Source organism: Prionailurus viverrinus, chromosome D4, assembly GCF_022837055.1.
Source record: "Prionailurus viverrinus isolate Anna chromosome D4, UM_Priviv_1.0, whole genome shotgun sequence".
Taxonomy (NCBI): domain Eukaryota; kingdom Metazoa; phylum Chordata; class Mammalia; order Carnivora; family Felidae; genus Prionailurus; species Prionailurus viverrinus.
Genome location: NC_062573.1, coordinates 61,937,922 through 61,958,317, shown reverse-complemented (window position 1 = coordinate 61,958,317; position 20,396 = coordinate 61,937,922). Strand labels below are relative to the sequence as shown.

The 20,396-nt window shown below is 44.0% G+C and overlaps 1 protein-coding gene across 1 annotated transcript in view; it reads left to right on the top strand.

Annotated features, from left to right (window-relative positions):
• Nucleotides 1-17,850, top strand: part of NTRK2 (neurotrophic receptor tyrosine kinase 2) — a 332,930-nt gene extending 315,080 nt beyond the window's left edge. The window contains exons 19-20 of the mRNA XM_047831133.1: nt 16,495-16,653; nt 17,430-17,850. Coding sequence (XP_047687089.1) covers nt 16,495-16,653; nt 17,430-17,615 — 345 coding nt within the window. The 3' untranslated portion in view covers nt 17,616-17,850. The remainder of the gene's footprint in view (nt 1-16,494; nt 16,654-17,429) is intronic.
• The last annotated feature ends 2,546 nt before the right edge of the window (nt 17,851-20,396 follow it).

Genomic DNA, 20,396 nt, shown 5'->3' with positions numbered 1-20,396 from the left:
GGCGGGCCAGGTTAGGAGGAGAGCTCAGGTAGGTTCCATGCTGAGTGGGGCAGCTCTTGGGGGCGGAGCTGAGCACTCAGCAGAGGCTCCTGTGAAAACATATGATTGGCTGCAGTGGAAATGGGCAGGGGCGTGCATTCAAGGTGTGTTTTGCAGGCAGAGCTGAAAGAACCTGGTGGTGATTTGGATACGGGGGACAAGGGGGACAAGGGGAAATAAGGAATCCATAATGACTCAGGTTTTTGGCTTTGAACAAACATAATGGTGGTTGGTGGAGATGGTGGTGCTATTCAGGGGGATTCAGAAGATGGGGGGAGGAACAGGGGTCCCAAAGGCGGGGATTTGAGGACCTTTCACCCTTGGATAAGCAGAGGACACAACACCTGGGAAAGGGGCAGATTGCTTAAAAGTGCCTTGAGTCTGGAGTCACCTCTGTCTTTCCCTGCAGTTTTGAGTTAATTTGCAGTGGCTTGTTTGTGCTGTGTAAACCTTGCCCTTCTCTGGAGTGTTCTTGTCTTCATCTCTAAAGATGAATCAGGGCTGACGGGAATTGTTGTCCCTGAGTCTGTGTTCATAGAGTGGATAGTAATGCTTAAAGACCTTTATATGTTTCATAAAGCCATTTCTGTAAATGGATTCAAGTAGATATGAACCAGTAAATATAGGATCCTAAATGCCAACGATCTGTACCTAAACAGATGTTTTGGCATCAACAAAATGTAATATCTGAGGAGAGAGACCTTGGGAGGGAATTTACAGAAAAATGGCCATAGGTGTTGATGAAGGAATAGAGGCAGGAAGGGAGATGCACAAAGAAAGAATGCGAAGACACCGTCATTAAGGACTTCAGGATTATGAAATCTTTCTTCTTCTCCCCTGAGATGCCACAGGGCAGCTCTCTTCCTCAAAGGAAATTCAGATTGTTTCAGAAGTCAAAGGGTGCCTCAGCAGTGGTGTGACCATATAACGGGCGGAATATTGGGGAAGTGATCAGGGAAAACAAACTAATGTAGAGAGGAGTCTCCTGATCACGTACTGACAGAGAGAAACTTGCAGGGCCCATTAGCATAAATCTTAAGGCTAAATACCAAGGGGGCTATAACTAAGCACCCCAGAGATTCCACGCTCAGAGAAACTCAGGAATGTATCTGTGCTACTGAGGAACCCAGAAATAATAAGATCCCTCCACTGCCTCTTTCTCCTTGCACTGAAAGAAAGGGCTGGGGGACCCACACAGTCAGACCTACTTCAGTTCCTAAATCCACCACGTCCTGCAAAACGAAAGCACTGGTTATTGCTGTGGTGCAGTCAGGTCCTTGTCGACTTCTCTGGATCAGGGAAGAAGGGATTTCCTTGCGAACAGGGCTCAGAGGAAGTGGCTGATGATTGCATACAAAGCTGGTCATGCTACCAGACAGATTAGGGCAAGCAGTGTGAAGCAAGAGGAAAAAAATCAAAGAGAAAGAGGCAAGATTAGTGGATTTGAAACATCTGTCTCCCATTGCCCCCTCAGGTCCTGATTCTGACTATGGCCTTGGTTTTCCTGCTTAGTAAACGGTAGTAGTAGCTAGGTTATAGACCATATGTGTTCGTTGTAAAACAATATCAAGCAGGCTGCCTTAAAGTACTATCTGAATATAGCAGAGTTTTAGATATAAAAGTAAAGATATAAATATAAATACAGATATGGGTAGACACACACAGCAATTCAGGTGCACCATTATATAAAACCCCACCAAAGATGCCCGGGTAAACGCTCCACCTCTTTTCCCACATTCACCTTCTTGCCACAATCACTGAAACCACACTGGCCCCTTTACTGTTCAAACCCATCAAGGTTGTTCCTACCTCAGGGCCTTTGCAGTTGCTGACACCAAGGCCTGGAATGCGCTTCTTCCTGACGTTTGCATGGCTTATTCTGTCACTTTATTCAGATCTCTGCTTACCTATCGCCTGCTCAGAAGAGCCTCTGCTTACATTCTTCTCTAAATTAGTATGTCTTTCTATCCTGTCCGCCGACTTACTTCCTCTTCTCCGCGGTATTGATCACCACCTGACATCCTCATGCATGGATATCAGTTTATTTATGTATTGTCTGTCTGCGTCTTCCACTAAAATGAGAACCTCATGAACACATGGAGCTGGTTCACATCAATATCCCGTGTCTAGGACGATGCCTGGGAGCCTGTAGTAGCTCAATAAATTTTTACTGAATGAGTAAATGATACCAAGACAAGCAAATGATTATCAATTCAACAGTTAAAAAGATCAGTCTATACTCCGTGCAGCGAGGGTTTGAGAATCCAAAAAGTGTTACAGTAGCGTTTCTTAACATTCTCTGCTGTGATGGAAATGGATAGTCCTTTAAGGAGTGGGGCTTGGCTTTTAGTTGAACTTAAGATGTTAGTCCACAGCACTCTGGTGATGATTGGAGGTTGTGAAGGTTGGGCAGTTAGGTGCGAGGCAGAGGGTAGGTTGCAAGTGATAATGGCGAGGGAAGTGTAGGTGTCCTGTCCTTAACTTCCATCTGCCTTGTGGGCCTCTCCAGCCATCAAGACTAAGCAGGTGTGGTGCCATGCCAAAGCCACTGGAGGACAAGCGTCCCCCGCCTTCAAGCAACAGCCACCCCAGTGGGAAACACCCCTCCCGTGGGAAATTCCAATGGGGCCACAGGGGGGGGCCTGTGTAAGTGGGATGGCTTCGTGGAGTGCAGTTGGGGTGGCCAACAGACATCCCACAGGATGAGCAAAGGGAAGGGAACCCGTGGGACGGAACATCCACCCCTTCCATTCTCTCTCACTGTCCACAACAACCATGCCCTCTCTTGTATGATGGGTCGCTTCAGCCCCATTAATCTTCAGCTTCCATAGCTTTTCTTGGTAACTTGTCCCATATGTTTCTTTCTCTGTGTACAACATATGTCTGTCCCATTCCTTATTTACACTTTAAATTAGAAACGGGTGTCACTGTCTAAAGCAAATCGGCTACTGTCTGTTTTTCCCTTTTGCCCTCTGGATACCCCTCTCAGCTCCAAGGGGTCTGTGCTGACAACCCTGAATGGGGCTGACAGAAAACTGCCTTTTTGGCTTTAGCCCCGTGTGTTCCTTTCCTATTTATTTCATACTGTAGTGTCTGAACCAGGGCCATTGCCTGAGGCAGCCAGATGCCATCATTTTATTTGACAAATATCTGTTGAGCATCCAAGCACCGGATAAGGCACCCTTCATGAAGCTTGTAGTCTAGCGGCAGAGGGAAATCGTAAACACAAATAAGCGTGTCATTAAAACAGATTGGTGCTGAGGGGAAGGAAAATCATGCTGCCTGATAGTCTAATTTGCATTTGATGTACAAATTATGGTATTTAAGTCCCAAGGGACAAGTAGAAGTCGGGTAAAACTCAAGGAGCTGTATGTGTGAAGGGCCTGAGGTGAAATAGCCCTGAGGACACATAAGAAACAGAAGGAAGACCAAAGTCAATGGGTCATGGCCAGGTAAGGTGTCAAACAATGAGAGGAGACTGGAGAAAGAGCTACTGATATCAACAAGAGTTCTAGCAGCTATTTTAATGGCTTTTCACTCTATCCTAAGGGGAATGGGAAGTCATGAAAGAATTGATAGCAGAAAATGAAATGATTTGATACAATTAAAACTCTAAGACTATTGCTCTGGCTATTGTATGGACAACAGATTGGGGGAAGATCAGAAGGGAAGTGGGGGGGGGGGTGGTTAGTTAGCAGGCAGTTGCAGTGGCCCATGAGGTCAAACAGGAGGTGGAAAGACCTTGGAAGGACTTCTTAGGGAATTCCACTGGCCCTTGACTGCATACTTCAAGACTTCCTGTGAGTGAAGTGAATTCTCTCCCTGGGTAGGCCACTGCGTCCGTGGCACGCGGCTGATGGGGATCCCTAACTGATGTGCCCTCTTTGTTGCTGTATTGGCCTGGTTTGTAGTTCAGTGCAGCTCATCGAAAGAATATGTGTAAAGCTCATGGTCATGCCTTGCACGTGGTAGGCCTGCAACAGACGGTAGCTAGATGGTCAACGTCATCCACAAAGCTGAACACAACTCAGCCATCACAGCCTCTTTGGGACACTGCAGCCAACTCCTATTTCTCAGGGACATCAGTGAAGAATCTGTTCCTCCAATCTTCTTTGAAAACTCTGTGTCCTGCTATTTCCCAGCAGTCTCCTTCCTGTGACCCTGTGGACATAGTGGCAAATGTTCGGGTATCCAAATATATACCTCTTCGTGGAAGGGAGCTGAAAGTATTAGGAGATTAAGTTGTCGGCCAAACCGCACGAGTATCACAATTCACGGCCATTTGTTCACATTTCCACCATGGCCTCAACCCTCTGCCTTGCATTATAGTTCTAGAACAAACTCCAGAGGGCAAGGACCTACTCTCGTCCAATGTTGTTTCCCCACAGTGGACATGGCACTAACTAGATGCAAATTTGTTGAAATGTACTCTGATAAATGTACATGAAAAGAAGCAGATTAATGAGATATTGCTTGTGGGTTGGGAATGTGCAGTAGTAGGCGGGGCCATAGGGAATCCTCATGCAGACTTATTTCTGTTATTCCATCACTATTGCCTGAATGTTTCTTCTTGGTTCGTTCTGGCCATCAGGCTGATTTCCAGGGAAACCACAGTGTTCTCAAGAGCTTAGCCTATCAGGGAACCTCACAGGCTTCATTTAGACTTATAGGTTGTATTCCTATCTCAATGCAAAAGAGAGACTCTAAGACCTAAAGTAATTTATTTATGTTCACCTAGTTAGTGAGTGGCTAAGCTAGAATAAGAAACCAGGTCTGCTGACTCCAAAACCCATGTTCATTTTGTGGCTTCATGGGTCTCTGGTCTGGACACACCATCTTGTGTTTCTGCACCAATGCCTCTCCAACAGGAGTCTGAGTAGCCTTTGAACACACAATGGTGGGTCCAGACCAGAGACCCATGAAGCCACAAAATGAACATGGCCCATGTTTCTAAGGCATCAGTTTTCATAAATTATTTGTTGACAGATCATTACCGTTGATAATGCACTGTGAAGTCGAATGCAACACTTACATCAGATGTTACAGACAAACTATAAAACTTTGAAGAAATTCCACATTTGCCATGAGCACCTTGGGCTATACCCACAGACATGGTCCTAATTATTCCCCACATCCTTGGCCTTTTACTTCTTTCTGCAGTTTGGGGTGCTTTGGTGGAAATTTTTGAGAAGCACCCAGTGACGCCATACTGGGTTTCCATAACACTGAGCTGCCACTATCATCAGGCAAGAAACTGCACTCCAATTCTTGTAATATGTGAACTTTCTATGGGTATATTTTGTCTGTAAGTATGTCTGGAGAGGTATGAGAAAGATGAGTTTTAAATGTAAGGTAATTAAAGGTAATTTAAATTAAAGGTGATGTCTTTAGCACAGATAGATATTTCTATTTCTGTTCTATTTCACAGAATAGATAACTGAGAGTTAATTTTATTATATTATTTCTTACCTTTCATGATCATCATAAGAAATCTTAAGTCTTAGGGCGCCTGGGTGGCTCAGTCAGCTGAGCGTCTGACTTCGGCTCAGGTCATGATCTCACAGTTCGTGAGTTCGAGCCCCGTGTCGGGCTCTGTGCTGACAGCCCCGAGCCTGGAGCCTGCTTCAGATTCTGTGTGTGTGTCTCTCTCTCTGCCCCTTCCCTGCTCATGCTCTGTCTCTCTCTGTCTCTCAAAAATGAATAAACGTTAAAAAAATATTTAAAAAAAGAAATCTTAAGTCTTTTATAACCAAGGTCACAATCTCTATACATTACACATATCACAGACATTGTAGAAAAGGACCATAAGGATGCCGAGGTAGGCATTCAGAGCTCCCTAGAGGAAGCAACTTTCTCATTGTTACATTCCTTTGGACACAAGGCATCAGTTCCTCTTTCAGAATGAACTTCTGCAGCTTAGAGGAAAGAAAACTTTATTCACTTGAAACTGGCTCTGGTGTATTAAGTCTTCATCTCAGGTTAATGGTGGAATGTACATTCTGGCAGAGCCTTCCGTGTTAACTAACAAGCTGGGGTTAATGGGGGACAGATGTATGGTATCCACCCAGAAACCTGATCTCTCCACTTACTGGACCTGATGTGCCCAGGCATCAGTAACTACCGTAATCACAGCTGATATGGAGAGGGCTGATTCTATTACAGAAAAGCTTTCTTTTTGTTTTCCTCCTCTGTTGACAAATCACTGATTTCTTCCTTTGTAAAAACTAGCTGGAACACCAGCCCTTTGGAATTATTTCCGTAGAAACAATTTCATATCGGAATTTTGGTCCTGAACCAACACACTGAAATCACCGTAACATACACAATGGCATGAATATACATTGCTCCTGCTTTTCTGATTGCCTTTGCTCAGAGCATGCCGGTCCCTGTTGGCTTTTCACCATGAAAGGAGGCAGCGCTTCAGTCTCAAATGTTAGAGTCAGATGGTCTCTCGGGGTTAAAACCATAATGCTTAGGAGGCCATCAAAAGCTCAGTAACACTGAACATAAAAAAAATGGCAGCTTGATGAAATGTATACGGTTGGAATGTCCAACTCCCCATTGCTGAGTGATGTAGGAGTACAATAATCACACTCCAGGCAGCATGCTGTATTAGTGCTTTCTAAAGCCATCATCCCCCGCCTTGATCCACTCAGGAAACTCCCCATCAAGGTTGATAAGAGTTAGTGCAATGAGGATGGGGGAGGCAATGAGGAAGGGGGCACATGTTGTTACTTCTAATTTCACTTTATTATTAAGGTGAACAATCTTTGTTTCTAGATCCAAATGTGATTCTTTTTTTTTTTTTAACGTTTATTTATTTTTGAGAAACAGAGGGAGACAGCATGAGTGGAGAAGGGGCAGAGAGAGAGGGAGACACAGACTCTGAAGCAGCCTCCAGGCTCCTGGAGCTGTCAGCACAGAGCCCGATGCGGGGCTGGAACTCATGAACTGCAAGATCATGACCTAAGCCGATGTCGGACGCTCAGCCGAATGAGCCACCCAGGCGCCCCATCTAGATCCAAATGTGATTCTTAAACATTGGTGCAATTGGAGTTTTATGCTTTACTGAGAGATGACTTATTCGCTTCTGATTAGAGCCAGATGTAAAAATAAGATAAAGCTGCAATCAGTTCAATGTTCTTTAAATCGTATAGAGCACAAGCAGGAGACAGTGAGACCCACGAGAGATGTCACTTGAGGCAACATGGAGTCCTAGAAGCCCTTTGCCTGTATCTGCACATCACTAGGGAGTCTAGGGTCTGCTTGCTCTCCCTTAGTCACCCCAGGGAACCCCAGGTGGACTGAGGGATAGGGCAATAGTGTGAGGACTGAGACTGTCCTAAGGTTTGCACTGCAAGTGAACCAAATCTTCTGTGGAACAGCAGTAGGTCAAGTCATTTGCTAAGCTCTAGAATTAGTCAATAATGATCAAGAGTTACCCAGGAGGAAAAGGAACACTGGGGTCAAGCCGTCAGTTGGGACGTGAAGATGCTGACAGAGAACCACAGAGTTGCATTCTGGACCAGAATTACACAGGTCCTAGTAGGCAGACATGTTCTTGCTTCCCCAGAATGGACTGGAGTCAGAAGGGGGCGCGTTGGCAAGGAGAGTATTAGGGACTAAATGTTTGTACCCCCCTACCCATTCACATGTTGAGGTCCTAGCCCCCAGCGTGAGTATGTTTGGAGATGGAGCCCATAAAGAAGTAATCAGGTTAAATAACATCATGGGGTGAGGCCCTGATCCAATAGGATTAGAATCCTTATAAAAAGACACCAGAAGCTTACTTCCTTTCTGCTCACACACAGGCTCTGTGCAGCTGTCTGTTAAACCGGGAAGAGATCTCCCACCAGAAAAACTGAACTGGCTGGAACCTTGCTCTTGGACTTCTGGCCTCTAGAAATGTGAGAAAATAAATATCTGTTGCTTTAGCCACCTAGCGTATGATATTTTATTATGGCAGCCCAAGCAGACTAATGCAGAGGGCCCTTCCCAGCTCCAAATCTGACTCCATGTCAGACTTGAGGCAGAATGGAAAGGGTGCCATCCATTTGGAGAGCTGGGCCCTGCTGCAGACAGTACCATGCCTTAGCTGTGTTGCCTCAGGTAGCTTACTTTACCTCTGGGCCGGGAGATTCCTTATCTCTTACGTTGGGATAAAAGATCATGTCTGACTAGCCACACAGGATTAATCAAGAATCAAAGAATCAAGAATCAACTACTTAGCATGACAACAACAGCTAGTATTTTTTGCACATTTACTATATACTGGGCATTATTCCAAGAGATTGATTGATTGATTTTAAAGTCAAGTTTCACTCGGGTATAATATACATAATAGTAAAATTCACCTCTTTTAGTGTGCAGTTCTGATTTGGGACAAACACAGTCAGTTAACTGCCACCATAATCAAGTCGTGGGACATTGCCATCACCCCCCAAAATTCTCTTGCGTCCCTGTAAAGCAAGCCCCCCTCCCACCAATTCCCTGACAACCTTGGGTTCTATAGACCTATCATTTTGCCTCTTCAAGAAAGTCATATAAATGGCATCACACAATGGCACCAGAGAGCTTTTCCAATGTGAAACTTTAATTAATCAGTTGATTCAATTAATTAATTCAATTAATCAGCTAATCTTCACAAACATATTTCGGGGTAGGTACAATAATGATACAATGAATGAAAAAGTATTATACAAACATGAGGTGTTATTACTGCTATTTTCATCACTTGTATTATCATTATTTCATGGTAGAATAAAGACAAAATCAATTTTCAGTGGAAATTTGGTATTGAATTTGCCTTATCTGATCACCTAGAATCCAAGTGTCAGGAGATAACAATGAAAGTTCTATGGACCTTTCCCTTCAAATCATGATCATTTGCCTTATTCTGGCAGCAGAGATTTAATTACGGAAAAAAAGTATTTGCAAAAATATGGTTAGCAGTAAGGTCCAGCACATCCTCTCTATGACTAATTCAAAAACACTCAGCTTGAAGTTACTAATTCATAACCCTTATGTCTATGACCACATTGGTAACAGTAAAAGATAATGAAAGATTTCTGGGCTGTAAATAACAGCAATTTCCAGTGTAGCAATAATCGGTTCCTACTGTCAAGGAGAGGATGACCAGGCCGTCCCTAATGCTCCTCTGGACTCCACCTGAGCTGCGTTCATTCAGGACTATTATCAGGGCAGGAAAGGCTGAATTTCTTCCCACAAAGTATCCCCTGGTTCAGTAGCCACATGCCACGGAAGCACCCCATCACTCTTGATAATAGGAGGATTCTGAGCTTCCTGGATGTGGTCAGAAAATGCCCACAGTCTGACCGCAATGGTTCCAGCTTCTCCAAGGAGAATATTTTGCATCAATTGTTTCTCTCTCCTTTTTTAAACTTCATAGTACAGATGCAACACATAATAAATAAGTAAATAAGGTCCAGCTATTTCTTAAAGTTTACAGCTTTCATGAATTTTTAAGGAACAGGTCAGAAGAAACTACTGAAGCAACACAGCTGGGTATAGGGTGTGACAAGGAGGTCTAGGAGCCTCTTCTATATTTAATGTGGTCAAAAGCCTCTGACAGCTAATCATCTCTTAATGGGGCTTGCCCTTTGGCCTGCATATTTCTAAGGGAGTAAAATGTTTGGCTTCCAAACAAGTTATCACTCACTCATTGACTAAACACCGTAAGCTGAAAGTGGCCTCCCAGGCATCATTGGTCTTTGCCAGTTGAGTTTAGAAGGTCCCAGATTAGCATTACTCACCTTTAAATCACCAGTAGTTTCAAAGCCAGCTAAGCATTTGCTTTGGATCTGTGGACAAGCTCCAGCCTCCCACTGTGCCTCATACAAACACAGAGAGGAGACTAGACCTCATGGTGGCTGGAGAATGAGTTGTGGTGGGGACACACATGATCATTTGGGGGAGATGAAAGAATTGGACAAGATGAAATATAACATTGTCTTTTGGAATGGAACTGGACAGGTGAGATTTGAGGGGAATTCAAGGAAATGGAGCAGGAATGGAACTGGAAGGGGCCACACTGAGAAGAATAGATGTAATAGGAAAAGAGAAGAGGAAGGGAGAGAAGGGAATGGGAAGGGAGAAGGGGAGGAAAGAGTTGAGAAGAGGATGAGGGAATAAGGAGGATGGTCGATGCATTTTATATGAAGCCCAATGGAAAAAGGAGAGCTAAGCTTGTTCCCTCCTCTCTCATCTCCTAGCCCACCGGGAAAATAGGATGTGTATTCCTTTGTTAACTTGTTCCAGCAATAAAGATGCTTTATATATTTATAACAGTGAGAAAGAACCTAGGATCTTGTAGTGAAGAGCGGTGGGAGGAAGAGTTGTCTTCAGTATTGTTGGTCACCAGTTCACATCTACACTTGCCCAGGAAATTCCATGACTTCCCCAAGTCCTAGTTTTCCAATGTAGAAAAATAAATCATACTGTTTGTCAAGCCATAGGGAATTTTCACAATTTACAACCAAGTGACCAAAGAGCATGTACCCAAAGAGTACCCCTTGGATAAGAAATACTGCAGTTGAACTGATTAGATGTATCCAATTTGACTTAAAAATAATGAAGTCATTGTTTTCAAGCAAAAAGCCAATTTTACCAATGGACTTTCAGTATTTTCTTTAGGATTTATTGTCTTACACACCTTTCAAACAAGTATGTTTAAAGGATGCTCAGGCTTAGGTATTTTAACTAGAGCACAAGTTGTTTTGGTTTTAACCAGATCATCCTATATACGTCACCATCAAAATTATGAAGTGTCAGGGAAACAAACATTAAGATATAACTGAACAGTTCTTTTCTTGATATGTCTCAACAGGATCCAGGGGCACCTGGGTGGCTCAGTTGGTTAAGTATCTGACTCTTAATTTGGGCTAAGGTCATAATCTAATGGTTGTGAGATTGAGCCCTGTATCCAGCTCCATACTGGGTATGCTGGATGTGGATCCTGCTTAGGATTTTCTGTCTCTCTCTCCTTCTGCCCCTCCCCTGCTTATTCTCTCTCTCTCTCTCTCTCTCTCTCTCTCTCTCTCTCTCTCTTTCTTTCTCGCCTGCTCTAAAAAGAAAAGAAAAGAAAAGAAAAGAAAAGAAAAGAAAAGAAAAGAAAAGAAAAACAGGATCAATTATTTTCCATAACTTGATTTATTTTAGGCTCTATGGAATTTCTCTTTGACCACAGGACTCAGACATTGTTCTGATTAGTTTCACTGACTGAAGCAAGTTGCAATGATTCAGCAGCCAAGATGATCATCAGTCCTTTGCTCTTTCACTAACTTTCTTCTTTAGAGTGCCCTCTTTCTCCATCCTCAAAGGATATGAGATGCTAATCACTATATGTAGAATGATACTCCTCCATATTATGCATCATGACATCTTTCTTCTAGACTTCGTTCCTAAATCAAATAGTTTCATGTCTGCACCAGAGACTCCCCCATCTACTGCACAGATGGCAAACCAAGGAATGGATGGGGTTCCCCACACAACTCAGACAGCTCTCATACTCCTTGTGAACTCCAGTATTTGGGGTTGAATTTTAAGAAGTTATGAATTTCACTAAATGGATCTTATTTGTAGCATCAAATGGATGAGCCAGTTTCCATCCATTTAATTTAAGGTTGGTTCTGTCAGGAGTTCAGAGAAGTTATCTGAGGTTAGATCGGAAAGTAGTGAGCAGTGATCTCTTTAAAAGAACATGTTGAGAATTCCTCTCCTAATATAAGCACTCATAAGAAACTCATTCAAAGACATGATATGCTTACCAACCAGCCCCCTCATGCCTGTCCAGACGTAACTGAGAAGCACCCATCCTTCTTCAGGTAGGTAATCTGTTAACAAAAGAAGGGACTGTGTGCCATGCTGAGGGGCGCCCGACTACCTGTGGAGAACTCAGTGAGCTGTAGCAGGACAGAGAGTTTCTTGAAATGGTGGAATTTGAGCTCACCTTCAGGAGATCTTTGGAGAGTAGTTTGAAAGGAAAGGAGATCAAACTTCCAAGAGGCATGAGTAGGCTCAGCCTGGGTAAGGAGCCACACAATGGGACCTGTGGGCTGGACATAGGGCATGTCTTAGAGATTGCAGAAGCCAGACGTGCAGAGTGACCCATTGGAATAAATACACGATGTCCACTGGCAGACATTATTGTGTGCCATTAGGTAAGCTACTTAAACTCTCTGAAATCTGGGTGCATTAATTTGCAATATGAAGGTAAACCAATGTCTTACCCCGAGGGTAACTACTGGGTTCAAGTGGAAATTCTTTGAGTGGAAATTGTTTGTAAAGGTGAACTCCTCTGTGCTGATGGATGACCACAGTGGCCAAGTGGTGGTGGGTGATTACAGAACCACAGTTTTTTGTGCTAAAAGTAATCAAAAGCTTGTCTAACCTGTCACATTTTACCAATAAGCCAGACCTAACGTGACTTAGCTGAGCTAGGTAAGAGCATAGCAGGATCTAGAACCCCACAGGGCTGGGTTGAAGAAAATAAAAATCTCACGTCCAAGTCAACTCCCCAGCTACCTGGATTTCCCATCTGGCATCAATCCAATCTGGTGATTTTGGTGAAGAGCAAGCTCCTGACCTGCCTTGATCACTGCAGAGCCTTGCCTGGCACCACGGAGTGTCCAGAACTAGAAGCGATGGTTCTGACTCCCCGTGTCCTGCTTGGGGTCGCATTCCATCTCACAAATATTTAAGCCAGGATACGAGGGCAAGTTGCCAGGTGGCACAATACAAAACAAATGCCTCGTTGTGTTTGTTGCCACACAGTATGTGGTTTTGTGAAATCCAAAAGCCATCCAGTCACTGTGACTGGAATATGACAGTAATTTGTAACAACGGTGACTCTATTCCCGCCCCCCTTGGTCTACTTTTTGTGACCTGCTCCAAAATCCTGAGAAAGGCCTGCAAAAGAAATGTTCAGAAATGTTCTAAATGGGTTTAGAAAACTTGTGAACCCTGCCTGAACTTTTATTAGATTCTCCCACCACTCAGCCATTTGACATCAGAACAAGGAAAGCATTATTTATAACAGCGTGTGTGAAATCCCAGAAGGGACGCTTGAAAGAATTAACGTGAAAAATGTGTCCCGAAGAGACTGCAGGCATAAAACAAATGATCAGATGGGAAAACATGTAAATCAAAATTTGAATCTTTTCACTCCTTTAAAGGAAGCAGGAGCTTTTTTCTTTGGCCACTAACAACATGGGGTAGAAAAAGTGGGAGGTGCCACAACCAGAGGGGTCCCAGAGCACTCGCCAATGGAGAGTGAGCCATCTAGGAGAGTCTTATGTGTTGGCCCTTTTAATGCCTCCAGAATGGAGGAGATAAGATGTATTCAAGGTTACAGAGAAGGAAGACACAGCGTGATTGTATTAGTGCACTGAGATTTATAAGGCACTTTCACAAATACTGTCTGAGTGTTTACCTCACGATAACCGTGGGAGGTATATATTGCAACCTATATTTTATAGTTGGAGCAGCTTGGGCACAGAGAGGTTTGGCAACTAGTCAGGGATACCCAACTAGGAAACAGTGCACTGGAGTGTGCCCTGGATCGTTTCTACGATCACGAGCTGAGCGCTGTCCGTGGCATTACCGGTGTGAATGCATAAGAATATAGAAAGCATAGTATCTTGCTAGGTTAACGCATCCCACGGTGTATCTTTAGTTGTCTGATTCTACATGTATGTAAGCGATTCACTCTCTGTGTCTCTCTGTCTCCACTCCCCCAGCCCCTGCACAAACACTCATTCAACTTAGTTGAATTTGCTATGTTAAACAAAATTAAATCTGTTTTTTTTTTTTTTCGGCCAAACTCCTGAGACACTTCAAGAAGGCTGTGTGCATCATGACTCTCCAAGAAGTGAAGCAAGTTACAGCTTACAGCATATTTGACATAACCTTTGCAGTGAGCTAGCTCTTAATATTTTTGAGGCCTGTGGTGTCCAAAAGAATACCATGTGTTTGTCCATAATGTCCTACTTATCTTTTTATCCCCTACAGACCAACTATATACTGATCATAAATCTGGGCTCTATTTTCAATATTCCCCCCAAATAAATAAATATGTGTTTTTCGCTAAAAACCTGCACAGAGGGGTGTCTGGGTGGCTCGGTCGGTTGATCGTCCAACCTCTGGTTTCGGCTCAGGTTATGAACTCGTGGTTCTTGAGATCGAGCCCCGTGTCAGCCTCTGCGCTGACAGTGCAGAGCCTGCTTGGGATATTCTCTCTCTCTCTCTCTCTCAAAATAAATACATAAACTTAAAAAAAAAAAAAAATTGCACGGAGACCTCACAGTCCACGGAGTCTGCACTAAGTTGCTCCTGTGCTGCCACAAACCTTCTCCTTGGTGCTGGTATATGGCTGCCAGCACCTGAGGGGACCATTCCACCTTGGTTCTTTGAGTCCTCGTGAGTATCTGGAAACATTGGGAACCCCTTGTGCATGGGAAGATTTCCTTTTCCCAAAGTCTTGGGCGCATGGGGTTACAGGGTTGTGAGCCAGGCAGTTACTCAGCAGGTCAACGGCACCAACATGGCCGCACTGATATGGCCGCTGGCATCCTTTCTGGTCTGCCAATGCCTGTGTCACACGAGTTGTGTTTTGAAATTTTTTTTTTTTAACGTTTATTTATTTTTGGGACAGAGAGAGACAGAGCATGAATGGGGGAGGGGCAGAGAGAGAGGGAGACACAGAATTGGAAACAGGCTCCAGGCTCTGAGCCATCAGCCCAGAGCCCGACGCGGGGCTCGAACTCACGGACCGCGAGATCATGACCTGGCTGAAGTCGGACGCTTAACCGACTGCACCACCCAGGCGCCCCACGAGTTGTGTTTTGAATATCAAGCCTGATGGTTAAGTATTGACATCACCTTCAGGCGTCCCCAGGCAGCTCCATGAGGGAAATCTGTGCTCATGGAACAGTGACTCCCTGTCACCACATGGTGAAAAGCAAGGGAGGACATTGAAAGGTGATGGAAGGCAACCTACCTCTATATGTGTATGTATGTGTATATATATTTGTATATACATATATATGTATATTCACATACATATACATATATACGTCAAAGATTTGGGACCACCCTACCCCTGACCCAGGAATTTATGTCCCTACTTGTCAGATTTGGGGTCCTTGTACATAGAAGAATGGAGGGAAAAAAACACAACATGCCCTCCTCCTTTGACACTCAAGGTTCCTTTGATGCCAAGAGCAGCATTGGAAATCACCGAGCATTTTAGACATCTCTGACACTCTCAGCAACTCGGGCTCAGGAGTTGAACAGCCTTTTTCACGTACTCTTAGTCCATTTCTTCCCTTTAATGAGGCAGAAACGGACACCAACAATTGTAATCGGGCAGAAACTCAATGTGGCATCAGTCTAAGAGCTCAGGGGCTGACGGTTGTCGTCAGGTCTGACTCCTGCTGTCTACGTGACCACCTGCTACCCCAGCATCAGGCAGCGCATTTGAGCTGGCAGTGCTGGGGTTTTCGGCCTGAAAAGTGGGACCTGCCACACCTAGGGCTGCTGTGCAGAAATTTGATCATGGTTTAAAATCAGACAGCCCTGATGTGCTACAAATCCAAAAGTGAAATTCTTAACTTTTCTCTGGGAAGTAGGAAATCATAAACAGGTGTCCTTGTCAAACAAAGTACTCTGTGTCTGTGCTAAAGCCCTTGCCATCTAACACCTCAGCCTCGGTGTTTTTTACTAAAATGGACTTTTTCAAAACCATATTTACTTATTTGTTTTTGTACAGAAGCTCAATTGTAGTAGAGGAACGTCCTAAGCTCAGAGTCCAAAGACCTGACTTCTTTGTGTCCATAGCAGTCTGAACCTCAGCTGCCTCACCTGTAAAATGGGAATAATAATTTCTGCTGTGCCCGTGGCTGGATCGTGGTGGCCAGGGTATTTGAGGCAACACTGTGCCCTCATCCTAAGACCGAGTGGAGGGAGGCTCTGGCCTTGCTAAGAAAGTAGAGTCACTTGGTGGGTCATTTTGGACAGAGCTCCCTACTTGTTTCCTGGTCAAAGTGATCTTGTTAATTAGAAGACTGGGTCCTCTTCATACCAGAAAGTGTGTGTGTGTGTGTGTGTGTGTGTGTGTGTGTGTGAGTGTATATTTTATCCACGATGAACACCCATCCAGTCATCATCTCTGCCCTATCTAGTTTCAAGAGAGAATAGGAAACAATACGAAAAAAAAAAATACTTTGACTATTCTTTGCCCTCTTGTCTCTGTTGCTTGAGATTATCAAGAAATTGTATTTCCCTCATGTATTTTATAAATAATTAAAGTTAATAAATACAAATAAAGGAAAGGGACAAAGCGCCCCCTTCCCGTTTCTATTCTACACTTTTCCCGCTAATGACGGGGACTTGGTTTTCGGGTGACTGACGCCTCCTGTTCACCCCACTTTCCACCAGGTCGGTGGCCACACGATGTTACCCATTCGCTGGATGCCTCCAGAGAGCATCATGTACAGGAAGTTCACCACAGAAAGTGATGTCTGGAGCCTGGGAGTCGTGTTGTGGGAGATCTTCACGTACGGCAAACAGCCCTGGTACCAGCTGTCGAACAACGAGGTGCGCAGTGGGCTGGGCGAGACCCCCGAGGGCCGATGTTGAGAGGCATCCCTCGGCTGGAGGCCAGGAGATGATGTTGTGTGGCCTTGTTGGGAGTGTCACCTCCCACATGGCCTGCTCTGTACCTAAATGTCACGGCCAAAGTATCGTCACTCTCTGAATTTAAGAGTTCTAGAGAAAGCAAAGCAGTGTTTGCTAACACAGCTAGATTTTTGGTAGTATTCCACTAAGGATTCAGGGCTCTTTGCTTTTATTTTTTTTGAACATTTCACTAGAACGTTGTAGTGTTTTGTTTCCCCATTTTAATTATTTTGTAGATATGTCTGTATGTGAGGCATAGCTTCTTGGTCAGGCACCTTGCGTCTTCTTCAAGCCCCACATCTGTCTCTTATCCCAGCTCTGAAATCCAGAATAACCACTCATTTCTACGGCTTGAAGTTCCCTTATCAGTCGGCGCCCTGACACGAAAGTTCCAGGTTCCATCTCAGGCCAGTAAGACTAAAACACGTTGCAATTCCAGGGTGAGGTCTAGAAGCACCCCACAGAGATAAAGCATTTCTCTGCCAGTGTGGTGACGTCAGTGTGGCACGAAAAAGGGACAGAAACCAATCAAATTAACCACGATTTACCAGCCCGTGGTAATTGCTCTCTTGCTTCCAAAACAAGTGAACGCCAAGTGGGTTTCTTTAAAGCAGCCCTCTCCTGGCACTGACATCTGTTTCACTGCACTGTTTTTCCTCTTGTCTGATTCTGTCTTCGGTCTCTGTCCCGTCCAGGTGATAGAATGCATCACTCAGGGCCGAGTCTTGCAGCGACCTAGAACATGCCCCCAGGAGGTGTATGAGTTGATGCTGGGGTGCTGGCAGCGAGAGCCCCACATGAGGAAGAACATCAAGGGCATCCACACCCTCCTTCAGAACTTGGCCAAGGCATCTCCGGTCTACCTGGATATTCTGGGCTAGGGCCCTTTTCCCCAGACCGATCCTTCCCAAAGCACCTCCTCAGATGGGCCGAGAGGATGAACGTCTTTTAACTGCCGCTGGATGCCATCAATCTGCTGTTCTGCACTCCGACAGTATTAACAACAAAGACACCGAGAGGCTTTCAGAGGGAAGCCATGTGCACTTCTCCATCCGCAGACACAGTATGGACTTCTTTTTGGCATTATCTCTTTCTCTCTTTCCATCTCCCTTGGTTTCTTCCCTAGTTTTTCTTTTCTTTTTTCCTTTTTCTTTTGTCTCTCCCTTTTTTTGTTTTTTGGGTTTTTTTTTTTTTTTTGTCTTCCTTGCTTTACAGTCCTTACTCTTTGTTTTGAATCAATCTGGCTTCTGCATTACTATTAACTCTGCATAGACAAAGGCCTTAACAAACCTAATTTGTTATATCAGCTGACACTCCAGTTTGCCCACCACAACTAACAATGCCTTGTTGTATTCCTGCCTTTGATGTGGATGAAAAAAAGGGAAAACAAATATTTGACTTAAACTTTGTCACTTCTGCTGTACAGACATCGAGAGTTTCTATGGATTCACTTCTATTTATTTATTATTATTACTGTTCTTATTGTTTTTGGATGGCTTAAGCCTGTGTATGAAACAGGAAAACTTGTGTTTAATCTGGGAAGCCTTTATCTATGGGAGATTAAAACCAGAGAGAAAGAAGATTTATTATAAACCACAGTATGGGAGGAACAAAGACAACCATTTGGATCAGCTGGCGTCAGTCCCTACTTAGGAAAAACCCAGCCACTGTTAGCTGGGAGGAATGTATTCGGCACCTTCCCCTGAGGAGCTTTCTGAGGAGTAAAAAGACTGTTGAACTCTGTGCCATGGACTATTCTTTTCCCATCACCAGAAACACTAGGGTGTAGTTGAGAGAAAAGATGGCTTCCATGGGACGCAAGATGGCGCATCACACGCTCCGACAGTCTTGTCTTTGCAGGTCACGGTGATAGCACTGGTTTGTTTTTCCAAGTGTTGTCCACTGAACCTTTGTCAAGTTTAGCTGAAAATGGGTGCATTCTTGTCCAGAGATCATTTCAGGGTCAGGTGGGAAAGCCAAAGACTTGGAAAAGATAGGACAAGCTATAAGTTCGGAGGCATTATATTGAACTTTTCAGATAGCACTTCCTCCGACTCCTACCCTCCACCCCACCCGTCCTTTCAACTGTGCAAGCAAAATTGTGCATGGTCTTCGTCGATTAATACCTTGTGTGCAGAAACTACCGCTCCAGACGTCGTGCCCCTGATATGTAGAGCAGATCCATAAAAGGTATAACTTATATATTTAGGGGAAGCTAATGGAATTCATTAGCTAAGTATAAATGTCTCTGGGTTGTATGGTGGTGATGGGTTTTAACGAATACGGACCCCGAAGCCACGTCGAACCAACTGTGGGACTGTGGGAAGGGAACACTCAGTTCCTAAGGGAAAAGAAACCTCACCCTGGGGGCATCACATGCATTGATGTTCAGTGTGCACAGGCCAAGACCTTGCTCTGGGTTCTGGTTGGGAGAGTGGTTTCATTCCAAGAGTACTCCATTGTCAGTATGCTGTTTGGGTTTGGTTTTTTTTTTTTTTTTTTTTTTTTCCATTCCATTAAAAGAAGTAAAAATTCAGGCACAGCATGCCATTGGGAAGCTGTGCCCAGACCGAGCTTCGGAGGTGTGCTTTTGGGTATAGTCATGGTGTTTGCAAAAAAAGGTTGTAAATTTAAATAGAAATTTACAGTTGTTTGGATGATCAGTTTTACCAAGGAAGAAAACTATTTCTGTTCCTCAAGAAAACTTGCTACCCTCTGTGAGGGGAATTTTTGCTAACTTGACATCTTTATAACACAAGCCAGATTGAAAGTGAGTGATTCTAATTCATCTTAGGACATTTTATTTCATATTCGTTTCTGAAGGTGCAATTGCTCTGTTTAGATTTTGCTTGCGCCCTTAAATCGTGGAGCACCTTGTTTTCCACGACAGGCTTCGAAAGCCAGTTTTCAAAAAATCGAAAGTGTCGATTAACAGAGAACAAAAAGAATTGCAGTAGCATCTCCGGTCAAGTGAAGGGGGTTGGACGAGATGAACCCTACAGTCCCTTCAAGTTCTGCGCTGGCCTATGAGACACGGGAGTTGAGTTGATTGTTCTCTTTGTCGGTGAAAAAAAAATACCCTCCAGAATACACATAATAATATAACGAAAGCCATATCTCCATGATATATACCTGCACGTATATATCCTATTAAGGACCCATGGTACTGTTAAAACACTGTGGCACTCTGGGAAGCAGTAAAGAAGGGGCAGATTTGTACAAAACCTCTCTAGATTCCATCAGTGATGACCTGAAAACCTGCACATGCTTGTCATTCTGTGTGACTGGCCAGCTGCGTGGGGCAGGGAGGGGCACGGGGTGGGGTGGGGGAGAAGCTGCAAGTTATTTGTTTTATTTTAACAGAGAGCAAAGGAGACAAATATGCTAAGGGATCAAATTCAAGAAAGGCTGTGCAGTTTTAAAGCAAGGATTTGTTCAAGGCAAATGAGAAGATGGCAGCATTCTATTCCATTCCGATGTTGTGTTTTCCTCCGAAAGTAAAAAGCAAAAAAAAAAAAAAAAAAAAAAAAATTCTTACCTTCTGACAAGTCCCTCAAGGTCTTGAAATGAAAGGTTCTATGCAAGTGCAAAGTTTTATAGTTATTTATATTGCTTATCATTATTCTTATTTTTTTCTCTGTTGTCTCAAGAGTATGTACTGA